General features: G+C 45.2%; 1 protein-coding gene across 1 annotated transcript; it reads right to left on the bottom strand.

Moving 5' to 3' along the window:
* Positions 1 to 503: 503 nt before the first annotated feature.
* WAS (WASP actin nucleation promoting factor) lies at positions 504 to 12,762 on the bottom strand. Its single transcript, XM_049767330.1, has 12 exons — positions 12,616 to 12,762; positions 12,160 to 12,300; positions 8,330 to 8,416; positions 8,127 to 8,229; positions 7,973 to 8,014; positions 7,824 to 7,877; positions 5,611 to 5,785; positions 4,107 to 4,149; positions 3,797 to 3,950; positions 3,162 to 3,571; positions 2,853 to 2,967; positions 504 to 630 (listed from the first exon to the last, which is right to left on the bottom strand). Exons 1-12 carry the CDS (start codon positions 12,745 to 12,747, stop codon positions 575 to 577), a joined length of 1,512 nt encoding a protein of 503 aa, XP_049623287.1. The 5' UTR covers positions 12,748 to 12,762; the 3' UTR covers positions 504 to 574.
* Positions 12,763 to 22,232: the final 9,470 nt, after the last annotated feature.

The raw sequence follows: 22,232 nt of genomic DNA on the forward strand, positions 1-22,232 counted from the left end.
TATGAGAGCTCAATTTCCAGTTTTTTTGAGGCATATCCATATTGGAACAAATGAACATTTTAAATATGTACAGTGAAATGAATGAAATAGAATAGATGAATAGAAGACATTTTGGAGAAAAGTTACTCCAATTTCTACATTTGGAATATAAACAGAGACTTATAGAAGCAACATAGACATTTTTTTTATTTTTGCCTAAAAATCCTTGATGCTGGAGAAGTAGTACAGATGTTAAGGTCTTATCACATATGCGGCCAACCCCAGTTCAATCACTGGCACCACATCTATTCCCACAAGCATTAGCAGGATTCACTCCAGAGCACAGAGCTAGAAGTAAACCCAAAGCACTGTTGGGTGTGGCCTAATCCCCTCTCCCATCCATTAAAAAAATCCTTGAGAAATTCTAAAATAATCCTGAGAAAATGTATATAAAAGAGGCCTGAGGTATTGTTGAGGGCAGGAAACCAACAGAGAATGGCACTGGAGGATTTGATGGAGAAGAACAGGACTAAGGGGCCTTAAAGCAAAAATGGTGGCAGCTAGCAGGCTACAGAACAAAAGCTGTGGGGGTGACTCAGTCATCCCATTCATCATCATCATCTTCTTCACCAGCTTGGTCCTCCCCTTCATCTGGTGAGAAAGAGAGAGGAGGGACTTAGGACGGATGGAAGGATTTCAAGGCAGTGTTGGGGATATTGGTTGGAGGGTTTAGGGAGGGCATTTCCTAAGGCCTGAGATGTTGGGACTTGGGGCACTGAGGTTGGAAAAAGCAGATCTGAGGTCCAAACTGTTAGATGAGGAAGGAAAGTTGGGGTTTCTCTTTGGAGGGAAGGTATGCATTATAGTTGGGATCTTGCTTCTTATTGGAATTGAGTGAATATTATTGGCAAAAAGGTGTTCATATGAGCAGTCAGAATGATAGCACAGTTGTAAGGTGCTTTCCTTGATGTGGCTGATCCAAGTTTGATCATCTGTACCCTATATGGTTCCTTGAGCCTACCAGGAGTGATCTTTGAGTGCAGAGTAAGCCCTGAGCAACGCTGAATGTGGCTCAAAACCAAGCCAAATTCTCTGGGTCAGGGGCTAGTATACTCAAACAGCTTAACATATGCTTTGCATGCAAGAGACCTGGGTTTGATCTCTAGACCACATGTTCCCCAAGGACCACCAGAAATGATTCCCAAGTATCAGACTAGGAGAAGACTCCCGAAGTGTGCTCCTGCAAAAAGACTTAGTTATATTATCACATGAATCATTTTTAATCTATGCTTTTTTGTTGTTTTGGGTTTTTTTGTCTGTTTCTTTGGGGGGCCACACCCAGCCACACTCAGGGGTTACTAGCGGCTCTGCACTCAGAAATTACTCCTAGCAGGCTCGGGGGCTATCTGGGATGTCAGTGATGGAACCAGGGTCAGTTTCGTGCAAGGCACACACCCTACCTGCTCTGCTATCATTCTGGCCCTTGTTAAGCTAGTGTTTTGTTTATAGACCATAACTAGAGCTGCTGAGAGCTTATCCTGGCTCTATTCTCATTCTTGACAAGGATAGGGGGATCATATGAGGATGGAACCTAGGTCAAACAATCAAGGCAAATAAATGCCCTACCCACTGTACTATTTTTCTGGCCCCATTAGTCTAATTTAATACATGGAGTTAGATTTAATATTATTGGTAAAGATGGGTTCTTTTATGGGCTTTTGTGTTTTTAAGTCAAGCCTGCCTGTGTTCAGGGACTAATACTAGCTCTGTGCTCAGGAGTCACTCCTGGCAGTGCTTGGGAAATTATATGTAGTGCTGATGATCAAACCAGAATTGGTCACATTCAAGGCAAGTGTATTACTTAATCTTTGTACTGTCTTCCCCAAGGGGTTCTTTATAATATAGTGTGTTAATATTAACACATAATTCACCACAATTGATTAATGTTAATATTATGGCTGTTAGTGTTATTATCACTATATTAATATCTAAAGGCCATTATATTATTGTTATATAAATGACAATGTGAGTAAGATCAGAGATGGTGACCTGTTCACAATCAATTTTCTCAGTCTAGAAGGGGCTGAGACAATTCTCAATGATGATTCTCTCTCTTTTTTTTTTTTTGTTTTTTGGGCCACACCCAGCGGTGCTCAGGGGTTACTCCTGGCTGTCTGCTCAGAAATAGCTCCTGGCAGGCACGGGGGACCATATGGGACACCGGGATTCGAACCAACCACCTTTGGTCCTGGATCGGCTGCTTGCAAGGCAAACATCACTGTACTATCTCTCCGGGCCCAATGATGATTCTCTTACTGTCTTTTTCTTTTCCTTCCTTCCTTCCTTCCTTCCTTCCTTCCTTCCTTCCTTCCTTCCTTCCTTCCTTCCTTCCTTCCTTCCTTCCTTCCTTCCTTCCTTCCTTCCTTCCTTCCTTTCCTCCTTTCTTTTTCTTTCTTTCTTTCTTCTTTTTTTTTCTCTCTTTTTTTGTGTGTGTTATATTTTTGGCCACACCCAACAGCACTCGGGGGTTACTCCTGGCTCTATGTTCAGAAATCGCTCGATTTCTGGCAGGCTTGGGGACCATATAGGCTACCAGGGATCAAACCTGGGTCCATCCCGGGTTGGCCGCATGCAAGGCAAACGCCCTACCACTGTGCCTTGGTGTTCTTTCTATTTTCAAATTAGATTTATTTTGGAAGTTTGCAACCATTCCCAGAAGTGGTCAAGGCTTATTCCTGGCTCTATGCACAGTGACCACTCCTGATGTGGCTCAGGGGACCCTGAGGCTTGCTTATAAGCAGCCACAAGCCGTGGCAACTGGGTGTCACTATTCTGGGGACAGCAAAAGGGGTGTTCAGGGAGTGGGCACTCACCAGAAGAATGGATGGCTTTGCTTCTCTTCTGCATCACATGCATCAGTGCCCCCACGAGCCCCTCAGAGCTCTGAGGTGGGGGAGCCAGTGCTGAGTTCTCTGGGGCTCCAGGGGTCTGCAGTAAGCAAGGGGAGAGCAAAGGATTCAGGGTCTTCATGTGACAATTTGTCCCTTCATCTTTCCTTCTTCTCCCATACATTCCAGTTCTTTCCAAATCCTACCAATGAATCCAACCAAACTTGGCCACCCCATCTTGGCTGCTCCTCTAATATCTGAAATTGCACAGAACATCCTTGGACTCTTTCTCACCTTGTTCAGCTGAATTCCTTGCCGTATTTGATCCAACAAGGCTCCTCGGCCCCCACTAGGTGCCATGCTCCCTACAGACCCCAGAGTGGGTAGAGGTGGTGGAGGGATAGGCCCACTCCCAGGGCAAGGTGGTGGAGGAGGTGGTGGAGGTGGTGGTGTTGGCATCAGTGACCCCCCAGATACAGATAGTGGAGGGGGAGGGGGTACAGAACGTCCAGTGGATGGAGGAGGTGGAGGTTGAAGGCCTCCTCGGCCCAGGGGTGGGGGTATTCGAGGGGTTGGTGGGGGAGGTGCTCCACCCGAAGGAACAGAAGGCAGTGGACCAGAACGACCCTTGTTAATTCCCACAGTTGGGGGCCGTGGGGGTTGGTTTCCTCCTCTGGCTGGTGGTGGGGGCGGTGGAAGTGGCTCTGAAGAGAGGAAAGAACACAGTTATTTTTCTTGTTTTCTCCATAACCTTCTGTTTTCTCCAGAAACTCCTGTTGTGCTCATCTGTGAAATGGGTACCCCAAATGGCCCAACTTCCAATTCAAATCATCTAGGATTTCTGATCAGGACTGACTACCTCGTATGTCTTCAAAATCAGCTACCAGAGTTAGAGAAGTAAGGGGTAGCCCAAAGTGAGGATGGCTCACCCTGACGCCTCATCTCCTGCCGCACTGCCTCCAGCCCACCCTGATCCTCGATGAAATCATAGATCAACTTGGAGGTCTCTGCATCAGTGAGCTGGGCCTCACTTATTCCTGCCCTGGAGAAGAGGCTTTGAAGGTCCGGGTCCAGATTGTTCACCTGCCCAGAAGGAAATGGCCAGAGAAATGATAGGGACATAAAGTGAAGAGGGAACAGGCATGGATTATCCTTTAGTGCATTGCAAAGAGGGATGTGAGGGGGTGTGGGAAAGGTGGTGGGAAATGAGTGGGATCAAAGGAATTTGAAGGTACTCACGTCAAATCCATTCTGGGGGTCCCACCCTACATGGCTGACATGTCTGTAGGAAGTGAGGAGACCCAGTGAAGTCCACTATCCTTACTTCCCTCCCTTCCTACTCAACTCTTCTTGTCCTCTCCTGCTTAAGGGGCCAGAATTAATGAATTAGTCATATGTGAATCAATGAAACAATGAGTGAGCATGGAAGTAATGGAATTTGAAGGAGGCTCCAACTGGTGGTGCCCATCTCTCCCCCTGTACACATCCACCTAGACTTTCATATTTATCTGTTAGTGATCACCAACTGATATAGAATACCTTTTCCTTACTACTCATATGCTGATACAACTATATTTATTCACTCATTTACCAATCTGTCCTCACATATGTATATTGATCCACCCATCATCTACCCATGTGCCCATCTTGCCATCTATCTACATATTTTTCTAATTATTCAACCATAAACACTGTTTATCTAGTGAACTGTCCATTCATTCATACATTCAACCATCTAGTTATCCTTGTCTACTTTGTCTGTGGCCCATCAGCCTACATATCCATCTAGTCATAAATTCATTTATTTACTACCATTTACCCACCCAATTCTCATTCACCCATGCAACCATTAATCCATTCCTTCTCCAACCACTAATTCTTTTTTTTTTTTTTGGTTTTTGGGCCACACCCGTTTGACGCTCAGGGGTTACTCCTGGCTATGTGCTCAGAAATCGCCCCTGGCTTGGGGGGACCATATGGGATGCCGGGGGATCGAACCGCGGTCCGTTCCTTGGTAGCGCTTACAAGGCAGACACCTTATCTCCAGCGCCACCTTCCCGGCCCATCACCACTAATTCTTTCATTCATCTACTCACTGACCCACCAGCCTCCACAGGGTATGACTAGAGATAAGTGAAAAGACTAAGGTATAACATTTAAGGAGACACTTCCTTATAAGAGTAGTAACTTGTGGACTGGAGCAATAGTACAACAGGTTGGGTGTTTGCTTTGCACACAACCAACCCAGGTTTGATCCCCAGGACCCCCTGTTGTACTCCAGGTCTGCTAGAAGTAATCTCTGGGTTTTTTGGGGGGGTTACTCCTAGCTCTGTGCTCAAAAATTGCTCCTGGCAGGCTCGAAGGACCATATGGGATGCTAGGGATTGAACCAGGGTCCATCCTGGGTCGGCTGCATGCAAAGCAAATGCCCTACCATTATTCTATTACTCTGGCCCCTAGAAGTAATTTCTGAACAATCAGGAATGGCCCCTGAGAACTGCCAGGTTGACCAAAACAAAACAAAGACAAAAACAAAAATTTGAGTATTTACTTGTAGTTGCATGTCCCTGAAAATAACAGTATCCTGAAATTTTGTACCCTTTGTTCCTCTCTCTACTCCATCTACCATCTATTTATCTACACCACCCCCATACTTTTTATGCTGTTTCCTTGAGCATCTGTTCATTGCTGTCTAACCATCCAGATTCTGGCATCTGTGGGCACACTGGGAAGAGGTTCTTACTTAAATCCACATGGTGCACCAATATCAGCCTTCTTGATCTTCTTCTTCCCCGAGCGTTTCTTATCAGTGGGTCCAGGCCCAGGTGCTGGAAGCCCTCGGTACCGTGAACTTGTGATGTCTGGGTTTTGGATATCCACTGTCACTAGCCCCAGTGACAGTGGTCCAGCTGGTGAGCCTGTGGGGGGAAATACAATGATGTGACCATTGTCCCACATACTTACTTGAAGCCTCATCCCCCCATTCTTCCTAGGTAACTTGACCTAACCTGCAAGACCCTGCCCATTTCCTGGGAGGGGTCTTGGAAAAGGTAGATAAGGCTTTGACCAGAGGGGATTAGGCTCTTTTGGTCTTTTGCCAGCAGCTTTTTGGGCTTTTGCCAGCATGGAGGTCAAAGGGAAGATGGCTGAAAGGAATTAAGAAACAGGGCTAGCTAAGAATGGCTGAATGCTTAATTGGTTATGATATAGGCCACACATGTGGTGGATAGGGTATGAATAAAGTTGATGCTTCCTGATGCCTGTCTCTGGATGAGTCTGATTCCACCGTTCACCTAAACCTGGGACCCACCAGCTAAATGGGGATTGCGGAGCCATGTGGCCTGGGATGGCAGAGAAAAATCCCTCCATCCATCCACCTCTATCCAGCACCATTGTTAATTATTTAACACTACACTTACTAACCAAAATAGAGTAGCCTGTATCAGAGGAATGCTGGAATCAGTATACATTTTTGAAGGTTAGGGAGGGAGTGGTAAAGGGGAAGGATTTAAGCAGGGTTTATAGAGAAGTAGGTAGGTTCTGAAAACAGGCCATACATTCATTAATTATTTTCTTTATTCTTTTTATTTGGTAGGCGAGCCACATCCAGTAGTAAACAGCAGTAACTCCCAACCTAGTACTCAAGGGTTGCTCTTGATAGTGTTCTAGTACTCAGTGCCTCCAGTATGCAAGGCACATGCTCAATCTGTAGAGCTCTCTCTCCCCCATTAATGTATTTATCGCTAGTTCATGTTTATCACTTTAGTATAAATTATTTCATTCACTAGTTCAATGATTAATTGTAGGGAGGGGAAAACCCACCCACCAGTATTCAGGACTTCTGGCAGTGCTCAGGAAATCTTATGCAGTGTCCGGGTTTGATCTGTACTATCTCTATGCCTAATTTGTTCAATTATTCATTCACTCATTTCATCATTGCTTTCTTCAGTAACTAAAATTTTGTGTCATTCTTTTTTCCTTTTTTTGGCCACATCCGGTGACGCTCAGCGGTTACTCCTGGCTATGCACTCAGAAATCACTCCTGGCTTGGGGGACCATATGGGACGCCAGAGGATCAAACCTAAGTCTGTCCTGGGTCAGCCCCTTGCAAGGCAAACGCCTTACCACTGCACCACCACTCCAGCCCCCTGTGTCATTCTTTATTAATTGCTCGATTCCTTCATTCACTTATTCATTAATGTAATCACTTATTTACCACATATCCATTTTCCTGTGAATCTTTTTGTTTGTTTGTTTTGGGGCCACACCTGGCAGCACTCAGTGGTTACTCCTGGCTCTATACTCAGAAATTACTCCTGGCAGACTTGGGGGACCTTATGGGATAGAACCCAGGTCAGTCATGTTCAAAGCAAATGCCCTACCTACTGTGCTATCACTCCAGCCCCTCCATTTTCCTATAAATCTTTGTAGGGGCACCAGGACCAACAATCACTACTGTTCATGTGCCAAAAACTGCTTCTGAAATATCTTGATGATACTTCTACACTGAACTTTGCTATGTGTGCTACTCACAGAAGTCCTTTTCTGCATATCTATATATTTACCTATAAGTTTCCGTATCATCACATTTTTGTTATCCCATAAGTTTATCCCCTACTCAACCACTTATCCACCACCAAGCCATTCACTTGTATATATATTAACCTATCACCTACCCATGAATCAATTAATTCATCCATCTGTCCAGCAGCCCAGTCACCCATCTACCCATCCATCCATCCACCCCTCCAATCAACCATCAACCCACCCAGCTATCCATCCATCATTTCATCTATATACCCACCAATAGTTACATCCATTCATGCACCCATCCATACACACACACACACACACACACACACACACACACACACACACACATATTCATCCATCCATCTATCCAACCATCCAGTCCTTGTTATCTAGACAGAGACACAGAGAAGAATGAGCACTCACCCCCTTGTTCTCTACCTGTGTGCGGGGGCAGGGGTGGTAGCCCTCCTCTTCTCTCTAAAAAGATATAATAAGCAGACAGCTATCACAGCCCTGTCACAGACTCAGGAACTCAGTGTTATTGACCAATCTACTTTCTCTGGAAGATTCACCTTCAGAGGATGGTGCTGGTGGCGGGAGGAGCTGGCGTCTGTCTGTAGTAAGATGGGAAAACAGAACCATGAGAAGATTTGTTCCAGCTCTGCACATTTGAATCGACTCTGCCAAGTTCTTTTTGCCCCTCTACCGTACCCCGGGCCTTCTCACCTCCACTTTGCCTTTGATTTCTTTTTTGGATCTTCTCTTGCACCAGAGCCTGAAAGGCCTGAGCCTCTCCCTCATCTGCAAAATTCAGCCCTGCTTGGCAGCCCTACACAAGATTTGATGTCAACAGTCTTCTACACACCACAACTTACCTCATTTTCTTCTCCAAACCCCACCTGATGCCCACGGGTCAAGCTGCCACTTACATCTCCAGCGAAGGTATGGAAGAAGGGGGTCGGAGTGGAGTAGATCAGTTGGGAATACAGCTCCTGTTGCCAGAGCAGTCGGCCAGCCTGGAAAGGAGCAGGGTCACGGCCACTGAGACAAGCTCTGTTGTTAAGCCCACATTTTCTTGGCATAGAGTACAGTGGCTAAAATTAGGGGTCCTTGAATCTGATTTAAAGACTTTTGGCATCATCATCAGAAAAAATGGGGGACAGGTACACAGTTTTCATATCTACATTTGGCCAGCTCCATAGACTCACTCTGTTCTCAAGAGATATGTAAACCAAGCAACAAAAATTATAAAGACACCAGCCAGACAGCTGAAAGCTGGCAATCTCAGGAGGAGAGGGTGAGCCAAGTCTCCATCCTACTGATGCCATTCCTGCTGCACCCATCACCCACAATTTCTATTTCACCAATGGCCCAGCTTCATTACTCTTCTATGGCTCTTTTTAGAGACACCAATCTGACCAAAATTCCAGGTACACCAATATTTGGGCTGACATCTCCAGGACTATTTTTGAACAAGTAGGGGCACTCTTTCACACCCTCCTCACCTTCTTGTAATTCCAGAAGCCCTGGCAACCAAAAACATATCCCACAAGAGCCATAGTATAAGGAGTAGTGCTTAAAGGTCCTAAACCACATGGCTGTGCAAAACTCCAATATTTTTATTGTTGTCATCCCTATAAGAACACATCAATTTAGATGCCAATGTGTATATAAGTCACCTAATGTTCAGAAACAACGGAAATAACAAAATGATCAACTAGCAACAAGAGCTTACTAAAACATTTTAAGAATAGCATTTTTTGGGCCCGGAGAGATAGCACAGTGGTGTTTGCCTTGCAAGCAGCCGATCCAGGACCAAAGGTGGTTGGTTCGAATCCCAGTGTCCCATATGGTCCCCCGTGCCTGCCAGGAGCTATTTCTGAGCAGACAGCCAGGAGTAACCCCTGAGCACCGCCGAGTGTGGCCCAAAAACCAAAAAAAAAAAAAAAAAGAATAGCATTTTTTTTGTTTTGGGGCCACACCCAGCAGTGTCAGGGGCTACTCTGGGCTTTTTGCTCAGAGATCATGACTGCCAGTGCTTGGGGGACCATATGGGATACCAGGATTGAACTCAAATTGGAAAACACCCTATCTGCTGTACTATAGCTCTGGCCTCAAAATTTTGACACTGACTTAATGACCTCATTGTAATGATTTTCACAAATGAATTTTCTGAATTCATTCACAAATGAATTTCACAATGATTTTCACAAATTTTCTTGCTACTTTACTCTTTATTTTTCCTTCCTTCCTTCCTTCCTTCCTTCCTTCCTTCCTTCCTTCCTTCCTTCCTTCCTTCCTTCCTTCCTTCCTTCCTTCCTTCCTTCCTCTTTCCTTTCCTTCAATTCCCTGTCACAGCACCTGTCCTTCCTTCCTTCCTTCCTTCCTTCCTTCCTTCCTTCCTTCCTTCCTTCCTTCCTTCCTTCCTTCCTTCCTTCCTTCCTTCCTTCCTTCCTTCCTTCCTCCGTCCCTCCTTCCTTTTTTCCTTCCTTATTTATTTTTTTTGGTTTTGTTCATACCCAGTGACGTTCAGGGGTTACTCCTGGCTATGCACTCAGAAATTGCTCCTGGCTTGGGGTATCATATGGAACACCAGGGGATCAAACCGTGGTCTGTCCTAGGCTAGCGCATGCAAGGTAAATGCCCTACCGCTTGCACCACTGCTCTGGCCCCTCTTTCTTTTTAAAAAATAATTTTGCTCACACTTACCTGAAGACAAGTGTGTTATCAACTATGTGACACATCGTCTTTAAATAAAATAATTTATATTTCTAATATAAATTTAAAAGCGATAAAATAATGGGTAGGATGTTTGCCTTGTACAAGCCCACCCAGGTTAGATCCCCAGCATAACATATGGTCCTCTGAGTCTGCCAGGATAATTTTTGAATGCAGAACCAGAAGTAAGTCCTGAGCACTACTGGTGTGGCCCCAAAACCAATAAAAAGATGAGGGCTTAGAGATAGTACAATAGGTAGGGAATTTGCCTTACACATGGCCAACCCAGGTTTGATCCTTAGTGTCCCATATGGTTTCCCTGAGCCCACCAGGAGTGATTCCTGAGTTCAGAGTTAGGAGTAACCCCTTAGGACTACATGTGTGACCCAAAACCTAAAAAAGTAGGGATTCTAAGTTCAAATGTGAAGGGTTAGAGATTGGGTATTACTGCAAAGGATTTGAATTTAGGGTTTAGGGACTGAACCCTAAGGAATTGGGGGACTTAAATTTGATATTTTTCAGACTCCAGAAACACAGCCCATTCATTAGCTCTATTTTACACATTTCCTTTATGAGGACTTAATTTAGACATGTGTTTATAATTTATATATATGTACATTTCCAGTGAGATTTGAGGTTCAAACCTTGTAGGAGTGGCAGTCTGAAGGTAGTTTCAGCTAAGATACGTGCAGTTTGATATTCTTGGAGCACTGACTTAGGTGTTTGATGATTATTTGATGAATCCAGAATCTTGATGATCTTAGGCTTGGCCCATATATATGGACTTAGAGGATGTATTTAGGGGTTAGGGATGTGGTTCACATGTAGAACACTTGCCTTGCTCGTGTGAGGCTCTGAGTTCCATCCCTAGTGCCAATACTGCAACAAAAATTTTTTTTGGTGTGTGGTTTTGGGCCATACCCAGCAGTGCTTAGAGCTTACTGCCGGTTCTGTGCACAGAGATCATTCCTGGTGGTATTCAGAGAACGCCATGTGGTGTGTGGATCAAACCTGGGTTGGCCAAGTACAATGTAAACACCTTATTTCCTATACATTTATCCAGCCCTAAACTTGGTATTATGCCTGTAGAATGCATATTGGGCATTTATAGTTTAGGAGCTATAATAAAAGAAAAATTTTTTTGGTTTTTGGGTCACACCCGGTGGTGCTCAGGGGTTACTCCTGGCTGTCTGCTCAGAAATAGCTCCTGGCAGGCACGGGGGACCATATGGGACACCGGGATTCGAACCAACCACCTTTGGTCCTGGATCAGCTGCTTGCAAGGCAAATGCCGCTGTGCTATCTCTCCAGGCCCAATAAAAGAAATTTTAATAAAAGTTTTAATAAAAGAATCCTGGGGTCCATGATGTGGATTTACATGGATAACTTTGGGGACAGAGAGATAGCACAGCGGTAGAAATGCACACAGCCGCTCAAGACCAATGGTGATTCAATTCCTGGCATCCCACATGGTCCCCTGAATCTGCCAGGAGCGATTTCTGAGAGCAGAGCTAGGAGTAACTCCTGAGTGCCACCTCCGGGTGGGACCCAAAACAAACAAACAAAAAATATTTAAAGGGACAGATTTGGAGTTTGAGATCTACTGGTGTATTCAGGTTTGGGTTTTGTGAAACAGAAATTTGACCTCAGAGTAAGGGATTCAGGAATTTTTATTGGGGTAAATAGGATTCAAATACAGGTTAAAAATAGATGATGCTCAGAGCCAGGGATGTGAGTCTGTGGTAAAGAAAATGCCTTTCATGTTTGACGTTCTGTCTTAAAATTCCAGCCCCCCAATACAGCTCATTTGTTTGGAGCTTATGATAATACTAATATTTAGGGATTTAGAGACCTTGAAATAAAGATTCAGAGATTAGTTTCTGCAGACTTAGAAAGGCAAAGAATTTTATGCCTGGGTGAGGTCTTTGGTGCTGGGGATCAGAGAGTCTCTGATCACTCAGAAGTGTGAGGGTCTCCTATGGACAAATATTTGGGTTTGTGGGTTGAAAACTGGTTTGTATGTCATGTTAGGGGTCCTCACCTGAAGTCCATAAAGACGAATGAAGTAGGATTTCTGGGGGTTATCCTTCACAAAGCACACAGCCCCACAATATTCCTTTGTCCAGTGGTCAGCTCCAGGAGGCAACGCTAGGTACAACTGAACAACAGCCGTGGCCAATGTCTGGGAGGGGAGAAGAGAACTCAGTGGAATTCAACTAGGAATAATTAGAGGGTCTGGGAGCTGGACCCAGTCCTCTGTGCACATTGCTGTTAGGGCCTGGAGAACATGAAGAATAGAAGCACAGAGAGAGAAATAAAAACATGGAGGGAGGTCTTCCTGGGATCGATTAGCACAGCAGAAGTGAATTCTAAGATATGAGATGTCAGGGAGGGAAAAGAGAAAAAGGAGAAAGGGGAGAAAAGAAGGATGGGGAAGAGAAGGGAGAGGACGAAAGAAGAGAGACGGGGCAAAGGGCCAGGAGAACCCCTAGCTCACCCAGCATTTCCGTCCAAGCATCTCGAAGATTTGCTTGTTCTCGTGGTCTTGGAGGAGGTTCGAAGGAATGTTTTGCTGAGCTCCAGGTCCTCCATGGCCACCTAGCCGGCTTCCCACAGGGACCCCACTCATGTCGCTTTCTGCCCTGGTTTTTGCAGCTAGTCTATGGTTCAGGGTAAGAAGAGGAACTTCCGCAGTGAGCCAGGAACAGGAAGTGCACAAACCACAAGGCAAACAAGTCCTGTCGGGGCCCCTCGGGGGCCTGGTTTTTTCCCTAGAACAGAGTAGGACAGTCCTTCCTCAGACTGGAGTCTTCTTCCAAGATGGACTGTTTGGTCATATCTTTGAGGTCAGCTCCTATTTGCTTTCTCCTTTCTTACTCTCTGGGGCCCATCTCCATCCAACTAGTGCTAACTAAACTCCCTGATTGGCTGTCAGGCTGTGAGCCAGCCAAAGCTAATGTAGCACAGTTCTAGGGCCCACCTCTGTATGAGGTTCACTGGTTTGCTTCCTTCCTAGAATATTCAGTTTGGGAGCACTCCCATTTTGAAAGTTAACTGAGTTCAAACTTTTCCCTTTTGGGAGTGGGGGTGGCACACCTGATGGTGCCCAAGACTTACTCCTGGCTCTGCACTCAGGAATTATTCCTTGTGGGCTTGGAGGACCATAAGGGGTACCAAAGATTGAACCTGCATGCAAGGCAAGTGCCCTACTCGCTAAGCGACTTCTTGACTCTAAACTTGTCCTTTAATTACATGGCAACTTCTGGGATCCCAGCCCTCCCCGAAGAACCCTCAACAGTGAACACCAGGCTTCCTTCCTCATTTTCTTTGTTAGTGCTATTGGTGGGGGCTACATCCAGCAATGCTCAGGACTTACTCCTGGCTCTGTACTCAGTGCTCTCTCTTGGCAGGGCTCAGGTGTGGGGGGATCGAAGCAGGGTCAGCCAAGCAAGGAAACTGCCTTACCCACCTTACCCATTGTGCTATTATCTCATTGTTCCTCTTTTCTCATTTCTAAACTCTGCCTCCCTGTAGCTCCCACAAAGCTTGTAGAGAATGATTGATGCCTAAATAATACCTGAGTTCATTTTTGTGACTTTTGAATGCTTTGTTTCTGAGGGGGTAGATTTGGGGGCCACACCTGGTGATGTTCAGGGCTTACTTCAGGTTCAGTGCTTGAGGGTCACTCCTAGTTGCTGCCTAGGGGGATCATATGATACTTGGGATGGAATCCGAGTCTCATGCATGCAAAGCAGGCTCACCAGGCCTTTGAGCCATCTCCCTGACCTATAACATTTTTTTGCTGTGCCCAGGATCACATACTCAGGAAAAGTGCTCAGTCACTGAGCTACAGTCCTGGGTTCTGTTTGTGGGTTCTTTTGGTGAGGTGTTTTATTTGGATCACAAATAATGGACTCAGATAACTCCTGGCTTGGACACAATGCCAGGGATCAAATCTGGGCCTCTAGCATCAAAGCATGTCTTCAACCTAGTTATTTTATTTCTTCATCCCCTGAACACTGGTTTTTGAACATTTTTTGTAAGTACCAAACAGGTTTTATTTGGAGGTACTGAGGAAGGGGAGGGAGAGGATACAAAAGAGAGAATAACATGCTCAAGAGAGATTATAGGCTTCTCCAAAGGTGGAGAGAGCCCTGATAACATAACAGAGCATGAAAGTAAACATCTCAAGAAGGGCAATGCAGGAGAATGTTCTCAGACACCTGAGCAGCATATGTGCCAGTTTTCTTTTCAGTTTTTTTGGAGGGGCGCACCGGTGATACTCAGGGGTTACTCCTGACTATGCACTCAGAAATGGCTCCTGGCAGGGGAAGCATATGGGAATCTAGGGATCGAACCAGATCAGTTCTGGATCTGCAGCATGCAAGGCAAATGCCCTATTGCTGTGCTATCGCGCCCGCCCCAGTTTTTTTTTAACTTCTTAAGAAAATACATGGATTAAGGCACTTGCTTTGCTTGTGGCCAATCCTGGTTTGATTTCTGGTATCACATTGTGTTCCTTGAGTAATGCAGAAATGACTCCTTTGAGCAAAGAGTCAAGAGGAGTCCTAAGCAACACTGAACATGAGTCAACCCACACACAAACTCCCAAACATATCATTAATTTTCAGACTTTTCCCCACCACCTTGACATTCTAATTTTATTTTTTGGTTTGTGGCTACACTGATGTTGCTCCTGGCTCTGTGCTCCAAGATCACTCTTGTTGGGTTTTTTATTTTTTTTTGGAGGGGGTTTGGGTCACACATAGAAGCGCTAAGGGGTTACTCCTGGCTCTATGCTCAGAAATCGCTTGTGGCAGGCTCGGGGGACCATATGGGATGCTGGGATTTGAACCACCGACCTTCTGCATGCAAGGTAAATGCCTTACCTCCATGCTATCTCTCTGGCCGTCTTGTTAGGTTTTACCCCATATGGGTTTCCTGGTATTGAATCCAGGTCACTCACTAGATAAGGAAAACATTTTTCCCACTGAACTGTCACTCTTTTCCAACATTCTGATTTTATCCAACACTTAAGTAGCACTTACTCCCTAGTCACAAACAGCCAGTGAGATATACACTATGTCCAATACTCATTGGACAAAAGGAACTGGAGTACTCAGTGGTTCAGTTATTGAATTTGACTAGCAATCAGAAGCTATTACAAACACTTTTCAGCATTGTATCTCTGCTTCCTCTCATATCAATCTTAATCTTTTGAACTATCTGCAGGTTCTTCATTTTCTTTTTCTTCTTTTTTTTTTTTGATCTTGGTACCATATCCAGTGATGCTAAGTGCTTATTTCTTGTCCTGCGCTCAGGGATTACTCCTGGAGAGCTTGGGGGACCATAAAGAGGTTCTGGGATTGAATTTAGTTCTGTCATGTCCAAGAAAGGGCCCTGTTTGCTATCTTATTGCTATGGCTCCATCCATATTCATGACTGTAGAGCTTAGCTTCTTTTTCGTTTGTTATTTTCCAGGGAAGCCATACACATACTGGGGTGCTCAGGAACTACTACAGGTGTGGTGTTGGGGTATGTGTTGCTCCCGGCAGTGCACAGGGAACCATGTAGTGACAGGGATTGAATCCAAAGCACCCACTTTACCTTTTGAGTTACCTTTCCAGGCTAGCTTTGCTTCTGAAATCATGGGTTCAAACCCAATTGCCTAATTGGCTATGGGGTCACAAAAATTGACAGCAGCAGACTTCTCTATGCACAAGGACTCAAGTTCTTGTACACAGATGGCGCACATGTGCACAGGGATCTCTAGCCCTCTCATACAGCATATGTGTGCACCAGGGCCTGGAGTTCTTTTTATTTATTTTTTTTTGTGTGTGTGTGTGGTTTTTGGGTCACACCCGGCAGTGCTCAGGGGTTATTCCTGGCTCCAGGCTCAGAAATTGCTCCTGGCAGGCACGGGGGACCATATGGGGTGCCGGGATTCGAACCGATGACCTCCTGCATGAAAGGCAAATGCCTTACCTCCATGCTATCTCTCCGGCCCCATGGGCCTGGAGTTCTAACGCACAGAGTACACAGTTCATTGGGGCCTGAAGTCTCACATGCACAGGACATGTGGGCACTGTGGTCTGGAACTCTCCCCATGTAATAAAGAGCTTCACCAAATCCATCACATAATGAAGCCAAGGTGTTTGTGACAGCACTATCCAAGCTGCATACCTCTGGAGAAAGGGGGGCGTCGTAGGTATGTTACGTGGGTTTCACAATCCGTTGAATATGTACAAGGCTTAAATAGGGAGAAGTAGCAATCTCATGATGGGAGTCTAAGGCTTTCTTTATTCACCACAAAAAGTACCTGGGAACTTTTAGGACTGATGAAAACCTGCAATGAAGTCCTGCACAGTATAGACTTGATGTTTCTCTAGCCCAATGAAGCAGTCGTCAAACTTCACCTGAGTTCCACTTGTTATGCCTGTATAGGAAGTGATTCCTATCAGACTATTTCTCAGGGAACCCAGGCTGGAGCGAGAAATTTCTCTTTGCAGAAAAAGAAAGTCCTAAATTCTAGCCAGGTCTCCTTGAACATCATTGTCCCTCCTAGAAAAGAATTCTAGATGAACAGTGAAGTAAAATAGTTTTATTTAGAGATAATGAAGGCAGAAGAGACACTGATACATTCAAGAGAGAACATAAGCTTCTCCAGAGCAGAGAATACACGTCTCAGATAGAGATAGGGGTCAAGCCCCCCCCCAATAAAGAAACAACTTGTTTTCCTTTCCACAATGTCCCAAACTATGCCCAAACAGGGTTTTCTTGGAGATCAGAGTGACCATTGCTATACTGTTGTCAAGAGGAAGAGCTTGGCTCTTTGAGTGTCCACCTGCATATCCTTATTGCAACCCTTTGTTCTTTCTGTTTTGTTTTGGTTTTGGGGCCACACCCAGTGGTGATGCTCAGGGATTACTCCTGGCTCTGTACTCAGAAATCGCACCTGGCAGGCTCAGGGGATCATCTGGAATGCTAGGGATCGAACCCGAGTCCATCCTGGGCTGGTCTCATGCAAGGCAAGCGCCCTACTGGTGTTCTATTGCTCCAGCCCCAACCATTTGTTCTTGTTGAAGCTTCTCTGGGGAGTATGTGGGACACAGCCTTCTTTGGGCAAACACATCAAGCATTATTTTCAGTCTTATGAGATCTTAATCCTATTTATTTATTTATTTATTTTGGTTGGTGGGTCATATCTGGCAATGCTCAGGGGTTACACCTGGCTCAGCATTCAGGAATCACTCCTGGAAATGCTCAAGGGACCATATGGGATGCTGTAGATTGAACTTGTGACCCATGTGCTATCTCTCTGGTCCCAAAAGACCTCAGTTCTTTTTTTTTTTGTTTGTTTGTTTTTGGGTCACATCCCGCAGCGCTCAGGGGTTACTCCTGGCTCTATGCTCAGAAATCACTCCTGGCAGGCTCGAGGGACCATATGGGATGCCGGGTTTCTAACTACCGCCCTTCTGTATGCAAGGCAAATGCCTTACCTCCATGCTATCTCTCTTGTTTTTTGGGTTTTTTTTTTTTTGGTTTTTGGGCCACACCCGGCATTGCTCAGGGGTTACTCCTGGCTGTCTGCTCAGAAATAGCTCCTGGCAGGCACGGGGGACCATATGGGACACCGGGATTCGAACCAACCACCTTTGGTTCTGGTTCAGCTGCTTGCAAGGCAAATGCCGCTGTGCTATCTCTCCGGGCCCCATGCTATCTCTCTGGCCCCGAGACTTCAGTTTGTGTCCACCAAGTGGGTCTAGCAATCATACTTTGGTTTACTTTAAGATGAGTGACAGAGTCCAGAATGATAGCGCAGTGGTAGAGCATTTGCCTTGTACATGGCTGATCCAGGATGGACTCGGGTTTGATCCCCAGCATTCCATATGGTCCCCCAAGCCAGGATCGATTTCTGAGTGTCACTGGATGTGGCCCAAAAACTAAATAAAAAATGAGTGACAGAATACCCCTCTATGAATACTGTCATGTCTTATCCTACATTACTGTATTACCCCTGTAACCCGAAAAAAGGGTCCACCCCTTTAAGAAAGACCTTAATTAATTGTAACTAGCATTAATTAACTGGCATTTGGGGGGGAATATAAAACCCCAACCTGAGTGAGGTTGGGGTGGGAGTTGAAGGTGGGAATTAGGCTTAAAGAAAAACATCTTGTCAGAGTCTAGCCAAGCTTCCTCTGGCAGGTGGAGCCCCACTTCCCCCACAGATTATGATAATGTTGCTTTTATTGTTTTTCTCAAGAACTCATTGGGTGGGGGGAATCCCTTATCTGCTTTCTTCAAATTCCACAGCACAATCCACAGAGCAATGTCGAAAATGATCCCCATGCACCAAGCCAGGTGTAGGCCCTGAGCACTTCCTGGTGTGCCCTGCCTTCACAAGTAAGAGGCTAGGCTCTAGAAAACCATACTGTTGGTATTGTTTTGTTTGGGGGCTATACCCATTGGTGATCAGAACATTCTCCAGGACTGCACTCAGGGATCACTCTCAATGGTTCTTGAAAGACCATATGGGTCACCAGAGATCAACTCCCAGCCAGTCATTGAAAAGTCTAAGAAGGATAAGCTTGGGAAATATGGCAAACAACCTTTGTTATGTGTTTTTGCTATGCATGTTAAAAGCAGAACCTATTCTTACTATTCTAAACAAAGATTAAATCCCCATAACTCCCCTGGGGATTGCAACTCCTGTTGAGTGTACACAGGATGCCTTCAAGGACAGAAAGTGCTGACCACCACAAGACCCAACACTATGACACACTAGTATCAGATGCTGTACCCCCTCAAACTTCCCTTTCTGAACTATAAAAGTTCCCCATTTTCCTTGATGGGGCTCTCTGGTCTTTGTCCAGAAGCCCTAGCTAGCTAGTTCAATAAACTTGCTTTTGCTTTTGCATTCTCTGAAGATTCGTGGTCTTTATTTGAGGCGGTGGACTTCCACGGATCCTAACATGTGGAAAGCAAGCACCTTACTATAGCTCCAGACCCTAGAAAACCTTGTTGTATCCTATTGGACAAGTTCATTGAATCTTCCAGTAAGGGTTTTGGCACTGTTTCTGTCCAGTTGCTGTTTGTGACTCAGCACTTTATCCCACCTTCACCTGCACCCAAAACAGGCAAGCTGCTTATCAGAACAAAATGGGAGTCTGGAGATTACAGGGTTCATATTGCATATTGTTTCCCTGAGTGGTGCTTGCTTGCCCAATCCCCATTTCTCCCCCAGTTTCCCATGGGGAGGTCTTGATGTTATGAGGGGAACTATCTCAATGGCAACCCATGAGCCACTCTAGAAACCAGTGCAGCATCCCATAAAAGCAAGTTAAAGCTTCTCTTAGGTTCAAAGCCCCTTCTGCTGTCACAGCTATAACCATCTCCTCTTCACCATTCACCAACTTAGCAGTTGGGGACCCAATTCACCATATGAATTAATTTATGCCTACAGGCCTGAGAATCCCTTTTCAGCCTGCTTGGTAGTGCATGCCTGTTAGGTTACACCTTATTTTGCCTAAAACAAGATCATCCCTGGTTTTTTTGTATTTGTTTGTTTACAACATGGTTTCATCCAAAACAAAGATTGTAAACCCAGGAGGTACAGGTTCAGAATAGCCTGAGCTTAATGCCCCACGGGGGTGGTGGTCTCTGTACTCAATAAAAAACAATTATTTCTAGAAATAATAGGTAGAAGACTGCCAGACTATACATGTTTCACCTCACCCTGGTCTGGATTATTTTATGTGTGACCCTGATTCAAACTCATTCATCTGGGGTTGAACAAAAGGAGCAGAGGATGGAGTGATTTTACACATGCCCCTGCTTCTCCTCAGAGTCAAGGCAGGCATTTCATGTGGCTCCACTCCATTCATTGAGCTCCATTGTAGTTATTAACTAGACCAGTGGGTCTGTCCCAATTAACTGGTGTAAATGGTACCAGGGAGATAGCTGAAGAAATTGAGTGTAGGATTTGCAATTGGAAGCCCCAAGTTTAAACACCAGCACTGTGAGCACCATCAGCAGTAACCCCCACTCAGCAAAAAGCTAAGGAGGAGCCCCTGAGTACTACAGGATATAACCACAAACCAGAAACAAAAAAAGGATATGTAAAAAAGAGTGAAAACCACGAGCCTGCAGCAGTGGTATTAACAGCAGCCACAGGTAAAAAGGGGTGGGAACCCACTCAAATAGACAAATGTATATTGAAAAAATAAATGAATGAAAAACTAATGTAAGATATCACGTTTTTGTATATTTATTAACTGTGAATTGCACATTCATGTATACACACACATACACACACATCCCAAGCATTGTGGATTCCTCCATGTACTAATGGAACAAGATTACCAGAGTAATTTAGCTAATTTGCCTAAGGACATATAGATTGAGAGAGTGTGAGGCCACTTAAATGAGAAATGTCTCCTAAACTGTTAAGTGCCACATGGAATCGAAGATAAAATCCTGGTTCTTGCATCCCCAGGGATGTGGCTCAGTGAGAGATGTACCCTGCAGGTGTGAGGTTATTTATGCCTAGGTTCTGCCCAATGTCAACTGGAAACATAATTCTATGGCAGAATCCTGGCTTTGTATGCAGGAGACCAGACCAGAGCTAGATGCTATCTATCTCTGGCTCACATAGCTCCCATCTACTCTTAAGCACAGAGTGGCCCCTAAGCATCACTAGGGGTGGCCCAAACAAAATTAAATCATTACTCAGGGTTTTAGCTCAGGGACAGAGCATTTTCCTTGCAAGTGTGAGGCCTTGTTCAATCTTCAGTACTTCAAGTTTTGGTTTTCATTTTTGGTGCTTCGGGCACACCCAGAGATGCTCAGGACTTACTCCTTGCTCTGCACTCTGAGATATCTCTTTACAGGCTGGGGAATCATTTGGTATTCTGGGGATCAAAATAGGATTGGCTGAGTACAAGGCAACTGCCCTACCCACAGTACTATTGTTCTGGCCCTAGCTAGCACTTTAAAAGCAAAACAAAGGCCTGGAGCAATAGTACAGTGGATAGGGCATTTGCCTAACACAAAGCTGACCCAGGTATCCCAGACGGTCTCCCTGAGCACCACCAATACCACTTCCTTGGCACAGAGTAAGAGTAAACCCTGAGCACTGCTGGGTGTAGCCCAAAAGCTAAAAAAAAATTGGGGGGGGGTACACCTGGTGGCACTCAGGGGTTATTCCTGGCTTTGCACTCAGAAGTCTCTCCTGGCATTCTTGTGGAACCATAAAGGATGCTGGGAATTGAACCCAGGTCCATCCTGGGCAAATGCCCTACACTATGCTATTGCTCCAGCCCCCAAATATTTTTTTTCTTTTTTTTGGGGGGGTCACACCCGGCAGCGCTTAGGGGTCACTCCTGGCTCCACACTCAGAAATCGCTCCTGGCAGGCACGGGGGACCATATGGGGTGCAGGAATTTGAACCAATGACCTTCTGCATGAAAGGCAAACGCCTTACCTCCATGCTATCTCTCCAGCCCCCCCAAAAATATTTTTATTAAAAAAATAAACAGGGGCCAAAGAGATAGCACAGCAGTAGGGTGTTTGCCTTGCATGCAGCAGATTTGAAAACAGACTGTAGTTAGAATCCTGGCATTCCTATGGTACCCTGTGCCTGCCAGGAGCGACTTCTGAGCGCAGAGCCAGGAGTAAGCCCTGAGCGCCATCGGGTTTTACCCATAAACCAAAAATAAATAAATAACAAACAGACAAGGCTCAGAATGCCAGTGATTGAATCCAGGTTGTTCATATGCAAAACAAGCACCTTACCCACTGTACTATTCTTGACTTCTTCAAATAGTTAAAGAACCGTGATTTACAATGTTACTGATAGCTGAGTTTTAGGTATATAATATTCAACACCAACACCCCTCCAGTGTAAACTTCCTTCCATAGTGTTTCCATATTCCATCATCCCTCCATATCCCCCCAACTTCGCCTGCTTTCTTGACAGACACATTACAAAGTTCAGTGGTTGTAGCTTAGATCTCATGTTTTCAGTGTTAAGTCTATGATTTGGATATCTAGATATGGCATTCTTTCACATCATCAGTAAGACTGAGGCCCTAACCACTATCCCCCCCCCATTAC

Source organism: Suncus etruscus, chromosome X (genome assembly GCF_024139225.1).
Source record: "Suncus etruscus isolate mSunEtr1 chromosome X, mSunEtr1.pri.cur, whole genome shotgun sequence".
In the NCBI taxonomy this organism is placed as follows: Eukaryota; Metazoa; Chordata; class Mammalia; order Eulipotyphla; family Soricidae; genus Suncus; species Suncus etruscus.